We start from the raw sequence: 26,322 nt of genomic DNA on the forward strand, positions 1-26,322 counted from the left end.
TCCTAGAACTAGGTGATAGATACTAAAAAGGAAGGCTTTGACTTCATGTAAGGAATAATACCTTGTAAAATCTGAGCTCTCCAGAACAAGTATTGTTTTCCCATCTAGGAATATAAATGGCTTAACTTTTTTTTTTTTTTTTTAATTTAATAGCCTTTTATTTACAAGTTATATGTATGGGTAACTTTACAGCATTAACAACTGAATGGCTTAACTTTTAAATAATATATATTTTCCCCTTGTTTATCTTTCTATGCTTCTCTTTAGTCCTGTGATTATAGATTAAATTTTCTGTTTAGTTCTGTTTTTTTCAATAGAAATGATTAAAAGTCCCTTATTTCATTGAAGCTCCATCACCTCTCCTGAAAGAAGATGTTCAGTCCTGCTAGGTAGTTAATTCTTGGTTGTAACAATAGGTCCTTTGCCTTTTGGAATATGATATTCCAGGCCTTCTGATCCTTTATTATAGGATAATAATAGACACTGCTAGATCCTGGGTAACTGCCTAATCTGTTATTGTTGCTGGAACCCATGAAGCTATTTTCATGTAAAATAAATACCACTAAAAAAAGTTCCTGTCCAGTATGGATTCCTCTGGATTTATTAAGTGTTCCTGATCATTGAAAGCTTTCTCACTTTCTTTATATTTAGATTTCTCTCCAGTAGGAATAAATCTGATGTTTCTTAAGTTTGCGAAGTGCAAGAAAGTTTTCACAATTTAATTACATTAGAAGTTTGGATTTTGATTACAATCTGCTTCAACATCAGTATATTCAAAGGATTTCCCTCCAGTATGTATTTATGTTTTTTAAAGTTTCTTTACCACTTAAAAGTTTTTCCATATTCTCTGGATTTTTAGGGTTTCTCTTCAATATGAATTCTTACATAAATTAAGGTTTTCCATACATTTGAAGGTTTCTCCACATTCATTACATTTATGGTTTCACTTGTGTATGAGTTTTCTTATGTCTATTCAGATGTCCTTTATAGTTGAAGGCTTTTCCACATTCATTACATTTATGAGGTTTCTCCCCAGTATGAATTATCTTATGTCTATTAAGGCCCCCTTTCTCCCTGAAGGCTTTTCCGCATTCATTACACTTATAGGGTTTCTCTCCAGTATGAACTGTCTTATGCGAATCGAGGCCTCCTTTCTGCCTGAAGACTTTTCCACATTCATTACATTTATAGGGCTTCTGCCCAGTATGGATTGTCTTATGTGAATTAAGGCATCCTTTCTGCCTGAAGACTTTTCCACACTCATTACATTTATAGGGCTTCTGGTTAATATGAATTGCCTCATGTAAATCAAGGCTTTCCTTACAAATGAAGGCTTTTCCACATTCATTACATTTATATGCTTTCTCTCCAGTATGAACTCTCTTATGCCTTTTAAGTCGACTTTTCCAGATGAAGGCTTTTCCACATTCATTGCATTTATAGGGCTTCTGGCCAATATGAATTGCCTCATGTAGATCAAGGCTTCCCTTACAAATGAAGGCTTTTCCACATTCATTACATTTATATGCTTTCTTTCCAGTATGAACTGTCTTATGCCTTTTTAGTCGACTTTTCCGGATGAAGGCTTTTCCACATTCATTACATTTATAAGGCTTCTGGCCAGTATGAATTGCCTCATGTACTTCAAGACTTACCTTACAAATGAAGGCTTTTCCACATTCATGACATTTATATGGTTTTTTTCCAGAATGAACTGTCTTATGCTTTTTAAGGTAATCATTCCGGATGAAGGCTTTTCCACATTCATTACATTTATAGGGCTTCTGGCCAGTATGAATTGCCTCATGCTGAATAAGGCTTACTTTATAACTGAAGGTTTTTCCACACTCATTACATTTATAGGGCTTCTGTCCAGTATGAATTATGGCATGTAGCTCAAGGTTTCTCTTACTCGTGAAAGCTTTTTCACATTCATTACATTTATATGGTTTCTCTCCAGTATGAACTCTCTTATGCCTTTTAAGGCGATCACTCCGCATGAAGGCTTTTCCACACTCATTACATTTATAGGGTTTCACTCCAGTATGCATTTTCTTATGTGAATAAAGGGTTCCTGGAAATTTGAAGGCTTTTCCACATTCATTACATTTATAAGGCTTCTCCCCAGAATGAACTGTCTGATGCATATCTAAGTGTGCCTTATATCTGAAGGCTTTTCCACATTCATTACATATGTAGGGTTTCTCTCCAGTATGAATTTTCTCATGTCGATTAAGACCTGTCTTATCCCTAAAAGCTTTTCCACACTCCTTACATTCATGTGGTTTCTCTCCGGTATGAATTCTCTTATGTATGTAAAGGCTTGTCTTCCAGGGGAAGGCTTTTCCACATTCATTACATTTATACAGTTTCTTTCCAGAATGAATTTTCTCATATCTATTAAGAGATGCATTGCATGTACAGGCTTTGACACATTTTTTACATTTATCGGGTTTCACTGCAGTATGGATATTTTTGTGTCTGTTAAAGGTTTGCTTAAGTTTGAAGGCTTTCCCACATTCATTACATTTATAGGGTTTCAGTAGAGTATGGAATTTTCTGTGTCTGTTAAAGATTCCCTTAAGGCTGAAGGCTTTCCCACATTCATTACATTCATAAGGTTTCTCTTTCGTAGGAATTCTCTTCTGTTGACAAACATATCTAGTCTGGCTAAAAGTTTTCCTACCTATATTACATTGTTTTCTAGGCTGGTGATAAAACTTCTTATATTTATCAAACTTGCGAAGGTTCTTCTCCATGAGAATTCTGCTAGATGAAGTTTTGCTACGTGTAACTATTAGCTTCATTGACTGTCTTTCCATTTTTTTGGTCTGCCTTTCTAATTCTGTGTCATTATTCCAAGCTTCTCCCAATTTAGAATTCCAGAAAGCATCCTTGATGAGACTCTTTCTGGATGTTTCTCTGGTAGTAATACACTGTTTTGGAGTTGACCCCTTGGTTTCACATTCTCTTTTTTCAACAGAGGAATCTGAAGGTAACACAAAAAAAGCATCAGCACCCACTGCACAATGTTGTGGGGAAAAGAAAACTTTATGCTCATTTCTAGATTCAGTCATCTCCATTAGGAAGAAAGGTGACTAATACGGACAAGGTAGAAGAAACTTGATCAAGAGGGAGCTAAAGCCCAAATATAGGTGAGAAGAAAGTAATAGAACTGCCCATGACTTCAAAAACATTAAAATTTTCAGAGAGAAAAACAATAATTCTAAAATCATAGATGATTATATTTGAAATTGATCTCTGGTAACACTGAAGAAAACATAGTGATTAAAACTGTTATTTTATGAAGGAAATAACCTAGACCAAACCAGGTTTCTATCTTTTATTAAAGTCATAGCTTGAGAACTGTCTAGAACATTGAACAGCAAGGTGTGACCACCATACTGGGCAAAGCATTGAACCTCCAGCCAAGACTCATCTTCCTGAGTTCAATTTGGCCTCAGACAATTTCTAGCCAAGGGACCCTGGTCAAGGCACTTAATCCTATTGGCCTCAGTTTCCCCATCTGTCACATGAGTTAGAGAAAGAAATGGTAGACCATTCCAGACACCAAGAAAACCCCAAACAGGGTCACAAAGTGATGGACAGGACTCAAGTCCTCAATAGAAAAGGAGCATTGAGAGGTGAAGGAAATTGTCCAATGTCACACTTAGAAAGTGTCAGAGGCAGGTTCTAAACCCAGGTCTGCTAACTAGGAAGTTGGTGCTTTTACACTTTGTAACACTTCAGACCCTTAGATACTGCTTTCTTATCCTATGTTTCCCTGTACTAGGAAAATCCCTAAATTTGTTGAGATAGAAAACCAAAGTGTGAGTAGCAGTTGTAACACTTATGAGGTAGGTCACCATGGGCAAATTAAGATGATGTGTCTTTCTAAAACTGGGAATGATACAAACACCATACATCCGAAATATTGGTAAAACACACCTAAATCTGCTCCCAGTATATTAGTTCTAGTTATTACTAAAGTCAGTAATGACTTAAAGACAATTTTCCATGAAACAGTGAAATGCTGACAGCACCAATTCAAGGTGGGGAAGGGAAAGTAGGAAGAGGATGGAAGGGATAGATGGCATCTTTATAGGATCTGTCCCTGCCAAGAATGAGACCAATTGGAGGGAAGATAAAACAGGAAAGAAGTTGGAGCAATGGTCTGATTTTTTAAATACAGGTCAGGTTTAATTATGCTAGAAAATTCTTTTCCCAATTATCTCTCACAAAGGACTCATCAAAAAGAAAAAATAATCTAAGGATTTAAGAATAGAAAATACTTATGGAAATAAAGGATAGGTTAACATACATTTTAACAGATTTAACATGTAATGGACTACCTGCCATCTGGGGGGAAGGAGGGGAAAATTTGAAAATTTTCCACACATAAGTTTTGTAAATAAAAAGATATTATAATAAAAAATAATTTTTTTAAAAAAATGAAATAAAGGATAGGACCCAGCATATGGGTGGAAGGCTAAGCACCATCAAGAAGCTGTTTCTGAGACTAGAGAGAAATACAAGGGCATATTTACTAGAAACCATTTCTTGACATGAGGTTAAAGGAGGAGTGCAGGATGTACAACCATAGCTCCTCTCCCCAGCCTTGAAAGAGACCTTGAAAGAGAGCTCCAGGCCCAACATTTCCAAGGTAACTCACTCTAATGAGCCAGTCAAGCTCCTGCAGTCCTGTCCCTGCCTAGATTTCTAGATTTCCAGAAAACCCCTCCTAGGTCAGGGGTTTTCAGCTGCATCTGACCCTTTGTAAGTCCCTCTGAGGGATTTCTGGGCAGACATTCACATCTCAGAGGAGTTTGCCATTTCCTTCTCCACATCATGTCACAGATGAGACCCACAGGAGTAAGGGACCTGTCTAGGGTCTCACTGCTGGGAAGTGTCTGAGGTCAGACTGGAACTCAGAAACTTGAGGCTCCTTCAGTCTAGGGCTGGCTCTCGGGGGACTGCACCCCCTGCCCGCCTGGTTATTACTCACCCTCAGAAGAGCATCTGGGGTCTTCTTCCTTTGATAGCCACGGGGCTTCATGTCTCTCCAGCCGAGAAATCATAGTTGGTTTAGTTACTGGAAGCCCTGCTCAAGGAGAAATAAGTGGGAAGTGCTGAGAACACAGAGACATCTCAGAACTCAGTCCTGGTCTCTCTCTAAAGAAAAAGGGCATGTCTGAAAATGCCAATAGAGAAGCATCAATGACCCTTGAAGGATGTTTCCCTCAGCAAACAGTAGAGAAGGGACAGAGCCTTTGGTGCAGACACAAGACAGATGGGGTCACATTCACCCATTCCTAGTCTGCTGGGAAAAGTCTTTCCTTCTCAGCCCTGGGGCTCTATGGAGAACCTGAAGCCTGCCTGAGCAGAGAGTGTGAAAGGAGAGCCTGCAGGGTTGCAGAATGAAGCTGCTGATTTCCAGCTGGACAAAGAAGGACTTTTGTCTGGGAAGAGCAACAACTGCTCACAAACTGCCCAAAGGTCTGAGGGCATCTCTATGTGGAAGGTATTTGTGTGACTCTCCTTCCCTGTCCAGCAAATTCAAATTCAGCCAAGCTCCTCAGCCCCCCAAGCCATGGACAGATGGAATTCTCTGACCTTGCAGTGGCTCACTCGTGATGCTCTCCCTGCCATTTCTACAGGTCACCATGATATGCTCCCCCAACTCTGCCCTGTCCTGCTCTTTGTCCTTTAACTCTTGTAACATTAGTTTCCTTCACAATTTAGCTGAGGATCAATGATCTTTGGCATGTAGTTTTTTCTTACCCCCCCCCCCCACCTGCTACTGCCATCTTAGAAAAAACTTGTTTTATATTGACATTTCTGTTAAGAAGTATTGACAACTTGAGAGCTCTCTGGATCGTATAGAAGCTCCATGAACAGGCCCTTTTTATCTTTCTTGTCCTAGTGAGTGCCATAGTTCCTGGTACTCACTTGGAGAGAAATAAATGATTGACAGAATGACTAAAAAAAAAAAACTATCTTACCCAGAGAGAGAAAGTTTTTATAGTTCTCCAGCATCACGTCCCTGTACATGTTTTTCTGGCCAGGATCCAAATAGCTCCACTCCTCCTGGGTGAATTCCACAGCAACATCTTGGAAAGTCAGCAATTTCTAAAACATGATAGAATCTTAACTTGAGAGATGAAAGAAACTTTAGAAGCTACCTACTAATGTGGGGTTGGAAGAAAAGGAGGGAATCATCTGGATCTCCAAATGTAACCAAAAAATGAAATAAATTTTATTTTTTAATTTCCCCTTTTTCCTTTTTAAATAATATTAATTTTTTATTTTTCAAAATGCATGCAAAGAAATTTTTCAACATTCACTCTTGCAAAACCTTATGTTCCAAATTTTCTTCCTCCCCCAGTTGTTAATAGCAAGTAATCCAATACAGATTGAAAATGTACAATTATTCTAAATATATTTCTATCTTTAACATGCTTTATAAGTAAAATCCAATCACAAAGGGAAAAAAATGAGAAAGAAAAAAATAAGCAAACCACCACCTACCAAAAAAAAAAAAAAGGTGAAAATAAATTTGATCCTCATTCAATCTGCATCTAGATGCAAATGGTTCCCTTCATCACAAATCTACTAGAACTCCCTTGAATCACCTCACTGTTGAAAAGAGCGAAGTCCATCACGGTTGATCATCACATAATCTTGTTACTGTCTACAATGCTCTCTTGGTTCTACTCACTTCACTTAGCATCAGTTTATGTAAGTCTTTCCAGCCTTTTCAGAAATCAGACTGCTTATCATTTCACATTGAACAATAACATTCCATTACACTAATAGCACAACTCATTCAGTCATTCATTTTCTAGTTCTTTGCCACTACAAATAGGGCTGCTACAAACATTTCTACATATGTTGTTTATTTTCTACTTTATTATGGTCTCTTTGGGATATAGACCCAGTAGAGACACTGCTGGATCAGAGTATTGTCAATTTTATAGCCTTTGGGCAAAGTTACAACTTGCTCTCTAGAATGGTAAGATCAGTTCACCCACAAAAATATATTAGTGTTCCAGTTTTGTTACATTCCTTCCAACATTACCCAATCTGAGAGGTATGAAATGGTACCTCAAAGTGGTTTTAACTTGCATTTCTCTAATCAATAATGATTGAGAACATTTTTTCACTATAGGGAACTATGGACACAGGAGAACAATGTTGTTTTTTCTTTTGTTTTTCTTACTTTCATTTTGTTAAGAATAGGAAGATGGAATTGCTAGTTCCCCATTTCAGCCAGCTAGTTACAAAAACATCCCTTTGGTTAAAAATAAAACAAAACAAATTTCTCTTGCTTACTGCTTTTAAATAACCAACCTGTGTGTAGCAAGTAAGCCTAAGTGGGATTCTGATTGGCAGTAAATCCAAAGGTGTTCCCAGAAAAAGAAAACTTCTTTACAAATCAGAAAGCAAGTGAAGGTAAGAGAGATTTAATGTACTACTGCAGTTTAAGTCAATTATGTAGGAAAATTAGAAACACAGAAAACCTGTAATAACATCAATTGGTTTGTGAAAATAAGTTAGAATTATATAAGATATAATAAGTTTGGAAAAGAATTACTGAAGAAAGAAATGAAGAGTGTGAACAACAGATGGATGTAGAAATAAATTAAGTGGATGCTCAGATTAGAAAAGAAAAAATTAAACTGAGCATATACTTATAAAGATATAAAATACTGAATACAGAGAATGGGCTTCTTTCGAGGGCCAGGAACTCTGGAAAGGTATACTTGAATCAAGGACAGCAGCGTGCTTATAGTTAAGCACTTACTCAGTGTGATTGATGGGATAAAAGTTCTATATAATGTGAATCTATATAATGATGTAATTACTCTAGTTGGCATATAATTACTGTGATATGGTGATCTGGTTTATAGTTGGCTCAGGTTCAGTTGCTGTAGTGATGTAATTGTATTGAGGTATTTAAGGGCTGAGAGGACTGGTTTCAGAGAATCTCAATCACAGACACAGAGAAGACTCTGGACTCCATTTTTCACCAGCCTTGTGATGGCTCTCTTGCCTTCATCACTTCTCTACCTAAAGAACAAGGCCCATCCTGAGACCATCCAGAAAAGTAGTCCAGACTTTACATTTTGGTGCCTAAACATGGGGCCCTAGAAACACAGGGCCTTGCAAAGCAGGGCACAAATCAGCTCAGTAAAGAAATCCCCATGACCTGAAATAGGGTAAGTATAAAAATAGACAAGCGGGAAGATTTGGTAAGGGCTAAACTAGTGACTTTCATTTTTTAGTTAAAATGGGGCAAATACTAAGAAAAGAACCACCTCACCCCAAGGGAAGTGTGTAGAATGCATAGTTAGGTTAATAAAGAAGCAAAGTTTGTTGGTAACAGAAGCAGATCACTGGGCTCTTAAATGTATCAAAGTGCACATCTCCTTAGCTCTCTAAGGAAGAAAGATTAGAGCCAGATATGTGGGAACTAGTGGGAGAGCAACTAATTGAATATTATCAGCTAAGGGTCCTGATTCAATTCCTGAGGAAACATTCTTTATGTACAAGATAATACAAGTGGTTTTTAAGGAATCCTACAAGTTCTAAAAAAAAGGAAAAGTTTTAAAGAGAACGGTTAGACAAGGAAGTGTGAGGAGAAAGGGGGTGTGGGGTGTGAATGGTACTGAAAAAGCGGCTGAAAAGCATGGAGAATTGGACAAGAACAGTGTTGATGAACTTAAGGGGTGTGGTGTTTCTCACTTTCACAGCTCAATTACATCAGAGCAGGAGCCTTTAGGGCATTCCCCATCTCCTGAGTCCCTCCCCTCAATTTCACCTCTGAGAGTGGAGAGAGGAGGAGGGGGAGAGGGGCAGTGACACCATCAGTACCACCCATGCAGCAGCTCTGTCCATCCCCTATGACACAATTACAAAGGGCACTAATTAAAGCTAAAGAAGAAGGAGAGGATACATCTGATTTGAGAATAGAAGTGGACCTAGTGATTGAAGAGGTTGACTCTTCAGGTCAAGAAAAAAGAAGATACACTCCTTTTAATCTGGAAATTACCAAAGATTTGAAGAAGGCTTGTACTCTTTATGAGTATATCAACTTATGGTAAGATGTTATTAGAGAATTTAGCTTTTGAAATTTTAATCCCTAGTGACTGGAAATCTATAACAAGGACATGCTTAGATCTTGAACTTGTGGCTTTCCAGTACAGTGAATTCTGTAGAATGCAAGCCCAAAGAAATAAGCAAACTGGAGTTGATATACCAATCACCTGTGACCAACTAGCAGGTCCTTATGTAGACACTTTATCACAGATTAAATTACCCTATAGCAGCATATGAGCAAATTGCTGCTGCTGCTACTGCTGCTGCTATGAAAGCATGGGGCACTCTCCAGGAAAAGATAGAGGGGAAGCCTTCACGAAAATAGCCCAGGTCCAAATGAATCCTTTGCTGAATTTGTGGGATGTCTGCAGACAGCTGTCATACTAACTATTGATGAAAATGTAGCAACAGAAATTATAATAAGACAACTTGCTAAAGAAAATGCTAATGAGGTTTGTAGAAGATCCAAGAAACATCAGGTGGTTCCATCTCTGACTACATGTGCCACTGAAAAAGCATGCCCATTAACTCAATGTCTATGACAATTGACTCATGAATATCAAAAATTGTTAATGAGACTGTTGCAGGACATCATTGGATTCCTTGACACTTGAAGTAATGGACAATAGATTGATTTTGGATTATCTTTTGGCTGCTTAAGGAGGTGTATGGGTGACTGTTATTTATATACCCTCCTTCTAGGACTTATGGACATATAATTCCTCATGTTGATTCATATTGTTTGTTACATCAGAACCAGTCTGTGTTATATTACTATGTACTTGTGTGTGTATATATGTCTCTCTCTATCTCAGATTGCTTAGTATATCTTGAGGAAGGAAGGCAGGGAGGGAGGTGAAAAATGTTAAAATCAAAACTTAAAAACCAACATGTTAAAAACTATTTTCCCATATGAGTAAGGAAAAATGAAATAAAATTAAAAAAAAAAAGAAAGAACTACCATGAAGCCAGAAGCAAGAAGACTTGGAGAAAGAATGGACAATGTGCCAGGGGAGGTAGAGATGATTTCAAGATCATAAATAAAATGATTGGAAGAATGATGGCACTTTACAAAGAAGCAGGAAGTCTGAAAGAATTGCAGGTGGGGGATTGTGGGGGAAGGTGAGCTTTCTTTTGGTTATGTTTCACTTGGGACACGTCTAGCATGTAGACTGTGATGCAAGAGGGATACTGGGAGACAAGTTAGGCTGGGCAAGGTTTGTCCCTCTCTCCTTATTCCCATCTTAACATGGCTGTATTCTTACCTTTTTCTTAAATGCCATGGTCCTCCAAAAATCAATCCTTTTTCAGTGTTTTCTTTGAGATTCGAACCTTTCCCAAGTCTTGTCTCCCTAGAAGATGGAAGAGTTACCTTAGAATAATTCACTTTTGCTTCTCAGAACTTACTTGGTACTGGTACCAACAGTCACTACTAGGAGAGCAAGATTTCAAACTGTGCAGATTTCACCAAAAGGTACCGGGACATCCCACATCAGCCTCAGAAACCTCACCTTCAAACCTGAGCACCAGGACACACAAATGCCCACTTTTTCAAATAATGAATAGGATAGAACAATTATCATGATTGAAGACAACATAATAATAAATACTAAATTAAAACCCTTTGGTGTCGAAAAGAACTGATTATCTAAAGAAGAGGTCAGTAAACAAAAACTCTAATTATATTGAGATATATAATTTTATATATACTCACACATATAACAGACAAATACATGTGAGAAATAGAAAAGAGAGAGAAGAGTAATTCAAAAATGAGAAAAGAGAAAAGTACAAGAAAAAGCAGAAAAAGAACACAGAGATAGAAAAGTAAAAAGTCTGGAAGAACTGGCTCCAAATCCTACTTTAGTAGGATCTGGCATTTACTAGTCCTGTGAACCTGGCCAAGTCACATTGCTTTTCTAGGCTGATGAAATGAGAAGCAGGTCCAGCACCTGGAGAATTCTATGTTCCTTTACTGGGCAGGCAGGTGGTACAGGACACAGAGTACTAGGCCTGGAGGCAGGAAGATATGAGTTCAAATCCAGCCCCAGATAATTAAGAGCTAGATGACCCTGAACAAGTCAGTCAACCTATTTGCCCAGATTCCTCATCTATAAAATGAAGTGGAAAGGACTCCACCACCTTTGCTAAGAAAGACTGAGAACTAGCTTGACACAAGTGACACAACTCCACAACATAACTCCTCCCCAGATTTCAAAGTATTTTAGGATCATGAAAAGCTCAGTAGGGATGTAGGTACCCACATACACATCTATACATTTTTTCAAACTTACCACCATTTTATTGGTTGGGGAGGTTCACCTCCCTCCAGGTGCAGATCGTCATTTCTCTGTGACCTGGGACAAAACCTCAGAATTCTTTTCATCAAAACCTCAACTTAGCCAGGCCAGACCTGGAAAGATGTTGAGATTATCCCCAGAAGCCTCTCCAGGTAGCTAGGACTTTTCCATTATCTATTTGTATCCCTTCCAAGAACAAAAGTTCTCTTTCCTCCTTGTAGATGGACCCACTTGGTCAGCTAAATCCTGCCAGGCTGCCAAGGCTCCTTGATACAGACAACTGAGGACCAGCTGTATCTAAGTTTAGAAGGGACCATCACCTGGCTAACACCTTTTATGTTCAGCATCATAATGCACCAAAACTTAACTGGATGTTTGGCCCCGGCAAGTCATTCCACCCATATGCCTCAGTTTCTCCAACTGTAACTTGAAGATAATCATAACTCCTAGCTATTCCCCTTTAGTTTATCTGAAAAATGAACATAACAGTGGCATCTACTTCTCAGGGTTGTTGTGAAGATTAAATGAGATAATATTCTAAAAAGTACTTGGCACAGTGCCTGCCTCATAGTAGGCATTCTACGTGTATTTATTTCCTTCCCTCTTAACTCATCTGAATAATGAGGAGATGAATAATAGCCTTGTCAGGGCTATTATGAGAATTAAATAAGATAACCGTGTTGACAAAACATTTAAGGTTTTTCTTAAAAAATAAATATAGAACTAAATACAATATAAAAAAGAAAATAAATAGGAAAAGTCAGAAAATAGAAAAGCATTTGTCACGTGTCCAGAACAAAGGGAAGATTCAAAATATGTAACAGTAAATTTCCATTTCAAGAGCATGTGTAATAATAGTAGACATCTTCATGAATGCCCATGTTTTCATCACTTCCTTGTTTATTCTCTTGTTCCCTGCAGTACCCTTTTTATTCTTTTTTTCTCCTTTCATCCTCTCCCCTTCCCCCAAGTAACATATTTATGTTCACACATCCATACACATAAGCACACACACATCTCTATCTCACTTACACACACATACGTAACAGACATCTCTCCCTACTCCCCTCATACATACATCTATAAACACACTTTTATACACTTACGAGCACACACACACACACACACACACACACCCCTACATGCACTTGTTGAGGCAGGAGGTTCCCCAAGACCGTGTTCCAGGCATGGGAAAAGAATTCGCAAACTCAAATCTTCAAGTTAAAGCGCAAAGATTTAGGATAATTATAACACCAACTGAAGCTGCTCAAGTTCCGAGGAAATTTACCAAAGAGCCAGAAGCAAGAAGATAATTTTATAGCCAAGAAGTCACTGATGTACTAATTTTATGGCTTAGGGGTACAACTGAGGAGCGTAGGAGTGGGGCAGTTCATCGAATTGAAGCCACTGGCTCACAGACCAACAGACGGTTCTCCCACAGGCAGCACAGTTTGTGACGCTGCAGAGACCAGTTGTTTGGCCCTAGTTTCCAAGGAATTGCTACATTCTCTAAAGATACACACATACACACCAATACATGTCATTACTCGGGCATTTACATGGAAATACACACGCAAATCCTCCCTTGAGAAACCTCAAGAATAATAATAATAATAAAATCTAATAAACTCTACCGCGATCCTTGTTACAATGTTGAACATCTCTTCTTCCCTGTCTCAGCTAATTCTGCTCTCGGTGTCCTTCACTTGCCTGGCTATTCCTTTATCTCCTCCACCCACGGAGCCCTCCCTCCTTTGTCTTCCTCCTCCCTCCCCGCTCTTCTCCGCCCCCTTTATCCCACTCCCATTAATCTACACTCCTGCATCTTAAACACCCACCTTTTAAGGTCTTTATAAAGGGTCGGCTATTATCATTCAGGCTCACAAAAACGGGTCAAACCACATCCCCCCGACTCCAAATCCCCCCGCCCCCCTCGGCTTTTTTCTTCCTGCCTTACCTCAATAAGGTGCCCCAGCTTCCCCCCCAGGGCGCAGACCCGAGAGGGCGGGGCCTCTTTTTGCTTTTTCCACTGGCGCTTAACGCTTATTGTTTGTAAATTACATCTTCCTTGCGGACACTCAGCTGGTGCGTAATCAGTGCAGGCTGCAGCTAGTCCTCAGGGACGTAGTCCGCCCCCTTTAACAGCAGAAGAAAAAAGCGGGCTCAAGGTTCTAGCTCGGCTCACGCAGACAGATAGCCTCGCGAGCAGAATTAGAACCCAGAACCCTGCAGGTTTATTTCTCCCCCTCTCCGGAAGCCGTCTCTCCCCCTGGGCTTCCCCAAATAAAATCCCTCCAGACCACAGACACTCAACCACAAAGATTGCGTCATTCCCCAAATTCCACCTGAGGGATAAAGGATGGAAATGGCCATCTCCCCAACTGCGCCTGCTCAGATACAGCGTGGCCCTAGCGGGCATCCGTCGCATCGAGAGTCCTCCCTTGCCTTCTGGGAAATGTAGTTTCGGGACTAGTGCGCAGGTGCACGGCTTAGTTCACTTCATCTGGGCTTAAACTGACTTTAAGCATCAGCTGCTGGGGATAGATGGAGGCTGAGCTAGATGGTCCCTGCCCCAGAGCAGCGGGGAGAGCGAGGTGAGGCCGGACACCGAGAAGTGACTTTAAAACATTTGCGAAATAAATGCCAAGTTCCTCCGCATTGTGAATTCTTCACGTGACTGAACCCCAACTTTCGGTGCCGAACCCCAACTTTCGGTGCCAAACCCCGCGTCATATTTGTCCCCGCGTTTATTCACATAAAAAAGTAACCTCTGTAACCTGAGAGACACCTTGTCGTGGCCGTGCCATGTCCGAAATACCGGGCAGTAAGGGGAGACGCGGTGCCCCATTGCCCTTCAGCCGCACCAGTCCTGCCCGGAGTGAGAGAGACAGAGGGAGCATGTGTGTGTGTGTCTCTTCTCACCTTCCCCTTGTTGAGGTTGGGAAGGGACCCCAAAAGCTGGGGCTCACAGACGGGTTGGGAGGTGTCCCAAAAGAAACTGCAGGCTTGGATCATTTCCAGTCCAAGCGGGCAAAGTTTGTTGTACTTGTGATGCCGTTTGAGGTGGTGTAAATTCCAAGAGAATTTAGCAAAGAAACGGAAGCAGAGAACACATTTATCTGGCTCTTCGTGTCACCGAAATGCTAATTTTCTGGCCCAGAGGTGGAACCAAGGAGGGGATTCTGGAATTTGGCTCCCACTGGCCAACGGATTATCCATCTGACAGGCAGCAATGAGCTGAGGAGCCGTCTATCCGCTGTTGTCTCAGGAGTTTGGTCTGTGGGGCTGTCCTGAGGCCAGAAGACTTCAGAATCAGGTGGATTGTTAGAACAATAGTATTCCCAGGCTGGGCCTGGGGGCCTCGGTCACAGATTCCAAAGCCAGAGGAGGTTAGAATCACTGAGAGATTGTTAGAACAGAAGTCCCCTAAGGACAGGGGCCCTTACTGTTCTGTCCCCCTAAAAGCTATATGACACAGAACCATCAGCTACGCCAAATGCTGAAGTTCTGAATGCTGTGGATCATTTCTCTTGCCTTGGCAGTTTGCTTTCCAGGGGTGTGACATTAATGCTGAGATTGATACACACATTGCCAGAGTTTGGTCAGTGTTTGGGAGGCTCCAGAGGAAAGTGTGGGAGAGGAGAGGAATCAAAGTGACTTAGGAGAAATACCAAAATCCTTCCTTTTCTCCCTTGAAGGGGAGAGGGAGTCAGTGTCTGAGGCAGTGGCAGTGAAAGGAGTACTCAGATGACCTGGGATGCAAGCATCATGATGTTTAAAAGGTGTTAAGCCTTGGGTAGAAAGGATGACCTGCAGAGTGCAGATAATGAATCTTCACTCGGTTTGATTCCTTTAGCAAAACCCTGGGCCTTCAGTCTTAGAAGGGAAGGCTTTTACCCAATTAGTAAAGGTGACAATGTAATGCCAGAGAAACTGAGGCAGGAGAGAGATTAGAGAGTTTTCAATAGTTTATTAATTGAAGAGTATAATTGACTGGACAGGATTCTCGTCTCAAATTATCCAGTCAGATAAAGATATACTGGGACCAAGGAATTCATGTTGGTCCCAGGGCTGGGGAGACTGCCATCTCAAAGAATCCAGCAATCAATAGGAGACAACCAGCTTCTTAAATACTCCCTACAAACAAAGAAGCAAGAAACGCGGGAAAACTTCTGTCAGGTTGGGGGAGACCATAAATTCTAAAAGCCCAGAGACAGGATGTCTGAATACCCAGAGATAAAGATGTCAGTGAGGTATCTTGGAATATTTTAGAGGGATATTGTAAATTCTTGAGGACAGGGGAGGGTCAGGAGTTCTGCTCTTCTTGTTTATCTTGCTAGCAGTTTATAACCTTAGAGTAAACGGTTCCCAATCTTAATGGATCAGAGTGGGTTTTTACGACTAAGGGGATTTGACAGAACAGTTAAGGAAACTGAGACAAAGGAAACTAGTTCAGGGAAACCGAGTCAGAACAGTTAAAGAGAACTGTGGCATAACAACAACAAAACCCAAAAAGCAGTTTGAAGCCCTGAAAGGGGCATGTGTGTCAAATCCATCTGTATGGGGGGGGGGGGAGGGTGTTAGCAGCCCTTTCAACAGCTGGGCATATTTGACAGCTCTGATTGATTCTCCCAGCTCGAAATCAGGGAAAATAGGTTCCACAAGGGTTAGAGTGTGTGGTTTCTCAAGTGAGTACTTGGTGAAAGTCACAGAGAAGTTCCCACAGTCTGGCTTCGGGATCCGGAATGTTAGCTCTCAGGGGGTTATGAAGAAGCTTCAAGGAAGGTGGTGTAGGAGCATTGGGAGCCAGTTGGGCAGAGTCTTTTTGGAATAGATATTCTACAATTATTATGTAGGCAAGAGATCCTCTCTGGCAAGAGAGAGAGAGGATAGTCCAGTTAAAGTTATTCCCCTGGGGGGTAGTTAGCACAAATGGGGTGACATCCAGGGTGGGGATGGTGACATTTGGGAAAAGGGCCTTTGTAAATGATGCACCAGGTCGCATGTGTGGCTGCCTTGGGAATGCTGAGGGCACACCCAATGATCCTGAATGTCTCCACTGTCCACGGAGTTCCCGGCCCGACTAAAAACCAAGGAGTTATCTCCCCACTGGTGGGGCCCACAGAGTGACATCAAGAGAGCTGGAGAGAAAATACGAAGATCTCCAAAGCTCTTGCCCTCGGAGCGTTGTTAAAGATACACCTGGAAAAAAGTGGAAAATAACAATAAATAAGTTCATCTTAAGTGCCTCTGCCACCTTATGAGTTATTTGAGGAGTGAAGGCTGGGCCACTGTCACTCTGAGGATGTTTGTAATCAGTCAGAAGGAGAAAGGGCATGTCCCTTTTCTTCGTAGCTGGGGGAGTAAAGGTGCCATGGTCAAGGCTAAATGGGCCAAATCTGCAAACCTGTTTCCTTGCATATTTAATAGGAGACCTTTTTGCTGTTAAAGGTCCCCTTTCTTTCCATATAGCCCCATGAGCGTGCAAAATGTGAAAGCATATTTGGGGTCAGCATAGATGTTCACTCTCATTCCTTTCCCCAATTATAACTCAAAGATTCTTCTCACATATGCCAATTAGGAGAAATACCAAGTTCTGCTTCCTTCTTCCCTCTTTCTACATTAACACATTCCTTCCCCCCTCAACTTGTATTCTTCTTTAAAAACCCAGGAATGAAATCAATCCACCTTCAAAAAACACTGTTCTCATTTAACTCATTCTTGTCTTTTTAATATCTGTGTTTTTAAAAGCTTTTTATTTACAAAATATATACATGGATAATTTTTGACATTGGCCCCTACAAAATCATGTGTTCTAATATTTTTCCTTCCCTTTCCCTTTGCCCTAGTCTAGTCGGCAAGTGATCCAATAAATGTTAAATGTGCAATTTCTTTATACAAATTTTTGCAAATATAGTGTAGAAGAAACATCATTTCAAAAAGGAAAAATAATGGGGAAGAAAACAAAATGCAAGCAAACAATACAAAGAATGAAAATACTATGTTGTGATTCAAATTCAGTTCCTACTCTGCCCTCTCTGGGTGCAGATGGCTTTCTGCATCACAAAACCAGTGGAACTGGTCTGAATCATCTCATTGTTGAAGAGAGCCACGTCTATCAGAACTGATCATTGTATAATTTTGCCGTGTATAATGATCTCCTGATTCTGTTCAATTCACTTACCATCAGTTCATCTAACTCCCTCCAGGCCTCTCTGAAACCCACAGGCTGGTCATTTCTTTTTTTTTGGCTGGGATTAAGTGACTTGCTCAGTCACATAAATAGGAAGTGAGTGTTAAGTATCTGAGGTTACATTGGAACTCAGGTCTTCCTGACTTCAGGGCTGGTGCTCTATCCATTACACCATCTCGCTGCCCATGATCATGTCTTATAGAACAATAATATTCCATAACATTCATATACTATAACTTATTCAGCCATTCCCCAACTGATGGGCATCCACTCAACTTCTACAGTTTCTTTCCACTACAAAAAGGGCTGCCACACACATTTTGCTCATGTGGGTTCCTTTCCTTCCTTTATGATCTCTTTGGGATACAGGCCCAGTAGAAACACTGCTGGATCACAGTTTGATAGCCCTTTGAGCACAGTTCCATATTACTTTTCAGAATGGTTGGAACAGTTACCAATTCTACCAACCAAATGCCCCACTTTTCCCACATCCCCTCCAACATTCATCATTATCTTTTCCTATCATTTTAGTCAACCTGAGAGGTGTGTAGTGATACCTCAGAGTTATATTAATTTGCATTTCTATGATCAATAATTTAGAGCACCGTTTCACATGACTAGAAATGATTTTAATTTGTTCATCTGAAAATTGCCATATCATTTGACTATTTATCAACTGGAGGAAGGCTTGAATTCTCATAAATTTGTAACTCCATTATTCTTTAAAGATTTGTAGGATCTGATGAGACATTTGTTTCTTTTCTCCCCATTACAATATTAGCACTACTTATCTCATTGCTCATATAATTTGGTCTTTCTAAAGTCCTGTGGATTCCTGGTTCTGTACTTCTGTACCAACTCATCTCTAGTATTTTCATCAAAAATGTTCAAAGTCCTAGAGTCAATTTTCTCACTATAGGATTATGCCCAATTTTTCAAACTTGTTATTGTTTGAAGGCCCAGATATTTTGCTTTTTGACATATTGTATTCTAATATCTTCTTTAGTTTATAGTAGAAGCTATTTATACAAGACCTTGTGAAAATATGACTGTGGTTCCTTGTCTTTGAATTGCATCATTCTGGATGCTCCCAAGAGTTTCCTTTGATGGGTATATTCTGGATTTGGGTTAACAACCCTAGTTTTTTTCTCTGAGCTTCTTTGAAGGTGATTGGTGGGGGGTTTTTTGTTGTTGTTTTTTTGCTCTGATCTCTGGTTCTGAAAGATCTGAAGTGTTTATTTTTTTTTCTTAACATCTAAGATCCAAAATTTACTGGGTTCTTATGCAGGAGATTTGTAGGTACCCAAGAGCTTTATAGGGGGTTCTATAATTTGTCTGATTTGGGACATCAACCCTTGAATGCAACTCTTGAGAGGACCCGAGGAATCAATGCATTTCAAGTATTGTAACCAAAGACCTGGAGATACATAATGGAATGTCGTATGTGGGAGCATGAAGAAGGCCATTCTGTCTGGATATGGAGCTTGCAAAGGAAAATAATGATCAATAAACCTGGGGAGTGGGGTTGGATCAAGATTGTGAAATTCTTTACAGATCAAGTAGAAGAGTTTGTACTTAATCTCACAGTATCTAAGCAGGCCCAGCTTGGCGAATTTCTTTAGCTGACATTATATGGGAACTGACTCAAGGAAGCCCGGAGGTTTAATCTACAGAAAATCTTGGATCAGAGGAGACTAGGATGGTCCTTGAAGGTCTATCATGTAAAGGAGGAAATCTCCATTTTTCTGCTTGTTTCCAGAAGGAAGAATCAGGAGTTCCAGAGCCAGGTGGTAGGTATGAAAAGGAAGACTTTGACTTCATGTAAGGAATAATACCTTGTAAAATCTGACCTCACTCAGAAATATAGCAAGTAGCTCAGATTGCTCTTCCCACTACACATCTTTTGGGGCACCTAGGTGTTACAATAGATAGTGCACTGGCCTTGAAATCATCTTCATGAATTGAAATCTAGCCTCAGATACTTGTAGCTGTGTGAACTTAGGCAAGTCACTTAAACCAGCTTGCCTCAGTTTTCTCAATTTTAAATAAGCTGGAGAAAGATATGGCTAATATTTTTGTAATGAAAACTACAAATGATGTCATTATCATTCAGAAATGAACAAACATACTTGTAAGTTATGTTGTACTGAGATATAGGCTGAAGTCCTAACAGTGAGGTTTTGTGATTTTGTATTATCAGAGTTCACTGGAATGGCCAAGTTTAATAGAAGATGCATTAGGAAGATAGAAACAGATTCAAAAGCAGCAATCTCAGGTCTGGAAATATAGCATAGAGTAAAAAAAATTAATCAAAACATTAGTATGCATTTATTAAATATTACATGGAAGGAAATATGCTTGGGGCTGACAGCAAAATATGAAAGTGAGACATGTCCTACCCTCAATAAGTTCATAGTCTACTAAGGGTGAATATGAAACATTCAAGAGAAGTCACTACAGGATAAATCACAGTGAGGAAATGATTTAGGGAAAGGGGCACAAATCAAGGAATAAGAAATATTTAATATTCTTACTAATTCATTGTTTACACTAGTCTTTATCATAGTGTGCTTTCCTTCCTTATCTCTTTTAATATGATCTATTTTTATTTTTGTGTCATCTGAGATCAGAATTGCTATCCTTGCTTTTTTAAATTTCAGCTGAATAATAATAAATTTTGTTTCAGTTTCTCCGTGTCAGATGTGTTTCTTGTAAACAGCATATTGTAGGATTTTGCTTTTCAATACACTCTGCTATTTGCTTCCATTTTATGGGAGAGTTCATTCCATTCACATTAAAAATTATTACCAACCTGTATTACCCTCCATCATATTTTCTTTTTGATATACACTTTGGCTCTCTCCTTCCACCCTGTCCTTTAGTCTTAGGGTTTTTTTTGGGGGGGAGGGGTACCCACCTACTACTTTATCTCCTATCATTCCTTCTTCTTTTCCTTTCCTTTGAAGTGTTTCTTTTAACTCACTCCAACCCCCTACCTTTTCTTTTGTCAATCCTTTTCCTATTCTCTTACCTTTTCCCCTAGTGTTTCTTCCTCCCTTCTATCATGCCTCTGAGGGATTTCTGGGCAGAGATTCATATCTCAGAGGAGTTTGCCATTTCCTTCTCCACATCATGTCACAGATGAATCCAGGGTCTCACTGCTGGGAAGTGTGTCTGAGGTCAGAATGGAACTCAGAACCCTGAGGCTCCTTCAGTCCAGGGCTGGCTCTCACGGGACTGCACCCCCTGCCCACCTGGTTATTACCCTCAGAAATGCATCTAGGGTCTTTTTCCCTTGATAGCCAGGGGGCTTCATATCTCTCCAGACAAGAAATCACAGCTGGTTTAGTTACTGGAAGCCCTGCTCAAGGAGATATTAGTGGGAAGTGCTGAGAACACAGAAACACCTCAGAACTCAGTCCTGGTCTCTGTCTAAGGAAAAAGGGCATGACTGGAAATGCCCATGGAGAAGCCTCAATGACCCCTGAAGGAAGTCCCTCAGTAAACGTGAGGGAAGGGACAGAGTCTTTGGTGCAGACACAGGACAGATGAGGTCACGTTCACCCATTCCTAGTCTACTGGGAGAAGTCTTTCCTTCTCTGCCCTGGGGCTCTATGGAGAACCTGAGGCCTGACTGAGCAGAGAGTGTGAAAGGAGAGCCTGCAGGGCTGCAGAATGAAGCTGCTGATTTCCAGCTGGACAAAGAAGGACTTTTGTCTAGGAAGAGCAAAAACTGCTCACAAACTGCCCAAAGGTCTGAGGGCATCTCCATGTGGAAGGTATTTGTGTGACTCTCCCTCCTTGTCCAGCAAATTCAAATTCAGCCAAGCTCCTCAGCCCCCCACAGCCATGGACAGATGGAATTCTCTGACCTTGCAGTGGCTCACATGTGATGCTCTCCCTGCCATCTTTGCAGGTCACCATGGGATGCTCCCCCAACTCTGCCTTTCCTTGCTCTTTGCTCTTTAACTCTTGTAACCCCAGTTTCCTTCACCGCTTAGCTGAGGATCAGTTATCTCTGGAATGAAGTTTTTCCTTATGGCTCTACCTGCTATTGCCATCCCCTTGGAAAAGATTTGTTTTGTATTGATATTTGGATTAACAAATTTTTACAAACTTGTAATCTCTCTGAATAGTACAGAAGCTCCATGAGAGCAGGACCTGTCTAATTTTTATCTTTCTCCTCCCAGTGACTACCAAAATCCCTGGTACTCACTTGAAGAAAAATAAATGCTGAAAGAATGACCAAAAAAAATTACCTTACCAAAAGAGACAAAGTTCTCATAGTTCTCCAGCATCACGTCCCTGTACATGTCCTTCTGGCCAGGATCCAAATTGTTCCACTCCTCCTGGGTGAATTCCACGGTAACATCTTGGAATGTCAGTAATTTCTAAAACATAATAGCATCTTAACTTGAGAAATGAAAGAGACTTTAGAAGCCACCTACTAATATAGGTTGGATAGGAAAGGAGAAAGACATTTGGATCTCAAAATGTAGCCACAAAATAAAATAAATTTAATTTTGTAAATTTCCCTTTCCTTTTTTTTAAATAACAACAGCTTTTTATTTTTCAAATTGCATTCAAAGAAAAATTTTCAATATTCACTATTGCAAAACTTTGTGTTCAAATTTTCTTCTTCCCTGCTTCCTCCCCCAATTGTTAACACAGCAAGTAATCCAGTATAGGTTAAATATGTGCAATTTTTCTACCTATATTGCTTCTACTCACTTCACTTAGCATGAGTTTATGTAAATCTTTCCAGGCTTTTCTGAAATCAGCCAGCTCATCATTTCCACATAAAATAATATTATTCCATTACACTCGTAGCACAACTCATTTAGTTATTCATTTTCTAGTCAAAAGAGTTGCTACAAACATTTCTGCACATGTGGCTTATTTCCCATTTGTATTATGATTTCTTGGGCATATAGATTGGATTATTTGCCATCTAGGGGAGTAAATGTGGGGAAAGAAGTGAAAAAATTTATAACACAAGATTTTGTATGGGTGAATGTTGAAAATTATCCATGTATGTATTTTTAAAATAAAAAGTTTTAATTAAAAGAAAAAAGCAATAATAATTAGATATTAAGAAATGCAAAAAAAAAATGAGGAAATGATTTGGAGGAAACAGGATGCATGACTACAAGCTGCAATTGCAGGATTCACAGGAAAGTCACAGAAACTTATAAAGACAAAAATATATTCAAAGGAGAAAGACCAGAGGGAAAGAATATAATTCACACAGGAGGAAATACAACTAGTAACTAAACACTCTAAAAATATTTGCAACCACTAATTAGGGAAAGACTGAAACAAAAGAAAAATTTGTAAGAGGCATTATCATTTACTCCTTCAGGAATCAAAAAGAAATAGAAGTAAGGAAAACAAGAAGTAGATACAAATATATGCTTCTGGTGGTATATAAAAGTCTATTGAGAAATCTGACAAGTCCACTGACCTTTCATGACTCAGGAGTTCTCAAACATGGAGCATCCAATCTCTATCTAATCACTGTGCTATGCAAGAGATACCAAAATAGTTTTCAGTTCTGGCAGCTACTTCCCCACAATCTCTTTTCCCCCATTAACAGAAGAGCGTCTTTGCTTTTTCTCCTAGGGTTTACTTACAAGAAAAAAATAATCAAACATAAACAAGAATAAAAATAAACAAGGCAAATGGTTTCTAAGGCTTTCAAGAATAAGGGGAACCACTGACATGAGATGAGTGAGATCTAAAGCATGGTCCTTTGAGAGAACATATTGAGTAAATGTGATTGTTAAAATCTGAGGTAGAAGAGAAGCAGGAAATAAAGGAAGGGTGTGATTGAGCTCTGAACTAAGCTATGAATGGACAGAAAGATTAGCTCCCAGATTTATGAATTCAAGGAATGAGGAGAGAAGGAAAGATGAAAGCCCAAGGTGCAACATCAAAAGGTTTATGGATTAGTGCCAAAAGGAGGCAAAGCTACTCTCTCTCTCTATCAATCCTTCTAATGGTATGCCATTTATATAGATAGTGGACATAGGTCGGTCAGCTGTCACAGCTGCTGTTCAGAATATGCCTGGATTCTGCTGGCAGAATCTGGGTGACTATCACCAGATTGCTTATTAGGAGTCTGTGTCACTAAACCCGATGCTACTACTCCTGGGTGATAAGTCACACATTGTCTACCTGTATTAGTGACTAGGATTGATCTAGTTTTCCCAAGCAGTGCATGGATAGACACTGTTTTGTAAATACTCTCAGGAGGTGAAATGGTCAAGCCTACTGTGCCTGGAGGCAAGGGATCCAAGGTTGGAGAGGAACAGATTTCACCTCTCCAGGGGATATCTCAGTTGTCTCAGCTGCATACAAGTCTATTCTCCCCAACTGTAATCCCTTTCTTCCATAAGGTTGCTTCCTGGCTGATTGGTCATGTCTGGGTACTGGACTTCTAGGCACTCTCTGGGTGTAGCATCGGCTGTCATCATGCCTCAAGTATATTTTGCCTTGGGCCCTGGGGCTGGGCTCCTCATTCCGTTTCCCTGAATAGTCTATATTCTGAGGCCCAATGGAAGCCTCTGTTGCATTTTGGACATGGGGTTTTGGGTCTTGTTTTCCCACCCTGTTTTCTCATTCTGTCTCTCTGCCAACATTGAGCTTTCAGATGCCCTACTTTACTACATTGAAAACATTGACAAATCTCTCTGGAAGTCCCTTGCCAAAAAGGACCCTGTCTTCCCATGTTGGGATCTTGGGAAGTCTGTATCATAGCCTGGCTATAAAAGGCATTTGTGCCCATTGTGGCACAGCATCTTATGATCTCCTCTAAAGGAGCATCCTTGTGCAGTCCTAGTATAATCCTTCTACAAAACTCATTAACATTTTCTCTAGCAAGTTGCATTATCAATTTCTGTAGGGTATGATGAGAGTGGAGTGAAGCTAATTAAGTATGAAATCTGATGAAATAAATCAACAAGATGTATGACTACAAAATGAAAAGGGAGCTAGTGATAACATATAGGCCCATCAGGTTTATTGGCACATCTCTAATTTTAAAAAGTCTACAGAAAGATCCTAGCATATGGAATGTTTGTAGAGTGGAAGATTTTGTGAAAGGATGAGTTTTTTCCTCTTTGTACTTGAAGAGGACCAAAGACATTAGGGGGTCAAGGTCAGGGTACAGCATGACTGCCTGATCAGCCCAAACTGAGCTCAGAAGGGTCTGCCACACACATAATCCCTCTGACCATTTGGGGTGGGTACGTCTCTGGATTTTTACATCTCAGGTTTCCTTTGTGTTGCTGCAGTTCTTCTATATGCACTCAGTGGGACATCTGAGGGCTGAGAAGCAATAGAATATGGATCATTTCTCTGTTGCGTGTCCAAGTTTGGCCTGAATATACTAAGAAAACAGAGGCTCTGGGTCAACCAGCACCACACCATCCATCCTTGGAACCATTAGGTACAACAATGGGAGAAATGTGGAATACTGTGGATGAGTCCACTTACCTCGGCAGTACCCTATAAAGGGATGTACACATAGATGAAAAGGTTGATGCATGAATCGTTCAGTGTTTGGGAAGCCCAGAAGAAAAGGATGGGAAAGAAGAAGTATTAGCCTGATTACCAAACTGAAAGTCTTCAGAGCTGTTGTGCTGATTTCATTGTTGTTTGGCTGTGAAACCTGGAAAGTCTTCCTGCACCATGTTAGAAAATGGAGACATTTAACTGAACTGTGTTAGGGATGATGAGATAGGAGTCACATAAGATGAAAAGGGATGGAGAGAAGGGCAGGGAATCCCCATCAATTCAATCAAACAAATACTTACAGAAAAGCAAAGTGGAGGATGCTGCAATGGATGAATACCATAGATTCAGAAGTTCCCATCAGCAACAGCAATCACAATACCTGTCCATCCTGTGTGATTCCTGGCCGTGTCCACCTGATGCAATGGAGGTTTCTCTCACTTTTCCCTGTTATCTCCAGGATTCTAGTGAAACATTCTGGCTGTCCACTTATTATCTCTGGGGTTTGTCACAGGACCAGCCTGTTTCCCCTTCTCTTCACATAATCACCAAGGACATCTTTTAATCCTGTTCTTCAGTGTTGAGAAACATTATTCATCAGAGCCTGTTCCACCTACCGTGGGCCTCTAAATTGTGCTCTGTGTGACATTAATTTTAAATTTTTTTTAGAGACTGTTGCATTCCTTCTCCCGCTGACATACTACCTTCCCTTGCCCTGATGCACAGCCTCTCCCTGTGTCCTATTGTGTCTGCATGCAGCATTCATACTCTTAGCCTAATTTGTTCCCCATGTCCCCAGACCTCCCAGACGGTCTCCCTTTGCCAAGCTAGGCTGGACAAAGGACTGAGTTCTGGATTTCCCTATCAGGATATGGTCTGATGCAGTTTCTACATTTGTCAGGAATAGAGTGACCAGTAGTAAAAACACAGGCCATTGCTTTCCCAGGAAGCTTGGGGGTCATCCAAGGAGCTCTGTAACTTCCTGAAGGTAATCCAGCTTGCTCTTTTTTCCCTTTTCAACTTAGACATCTGTGTGTCCCAGATGTACATAGGAACGAGCAAGATCTATGCCCTATCCAAAAGCAGTCTCAGCTAAGGCTTGGAAACAAAAAGAATTTAAATACAGATAAGAGCCCAGGTGAAATGAACTGAAGATGGAAAGAATTCAGAGACTTTTGGTCCACAAGGTATCCTGAGGAGGATAGATCCCTTGAG

The 26,322-nt window shown here is 40.3% G+C and overlaps 1 protein-coding gene across 2 annotated transcripts in view; it reads right to left on the reverse strand.

Moving 5' to 3' along the window:
* Positions 1–243: 243 nt before the first annotated feature.
* LOC100933879 (zinc finger protein 665-like) overlaps positions 244–26,322 on the reverse strand; it is a 50,437-nt gene continuing 24,358 nt past the window's right edge. The window contains exons 1-6 of one of the 2 annotated variants that reach the window (XM_031949849.1): positions 13,745–13,958; positions 13,357–13,535; positions 10,365–10,451; positions 6,003–6,129; positions 5,006–5,101; positions 244–2,989 (exon numbers count right to left, since the gene is read on the reverse strand). In XM_031949849.1, the coding sequence (XP_031805709.1) occupies positions 936–2,989; positions 5,006–5,101; positions 6,003–6,129; positions 10,365–10,382 (2,295 nt within the window). In that variant the 5' untranslated portion in view covers positions 10,383–10,451; positions 13,357–13,535; positions 13,745–13,958 and the 3' untranslated portion in view covers positions 244–935. Of the gene's footprint in view, positions 2,990–5,005; positions 5,102–6,002; positions 6,130–10,364; positions 10,452–13,356; positions 13,536–13,744; positions 13,959–26,322 lie in introns of those variants that run through there. The other variant, XM_031949850.1, reaches the window with a different exon arrangement.

This window comes from Sarcophilus harrisii, chromosome 2 (assembly GCF_902635505.1).
Source record: "Sarcophilus harrisii chromosome 2, mSarHar1.11, whole genome shotgun sequence".
NCBI lineage: Eukaryota > Metazoa > Chordata > Mammalia > Dasyuromorphia > Dasyuridae > Sarcophilus > Sarcophilus harrisii.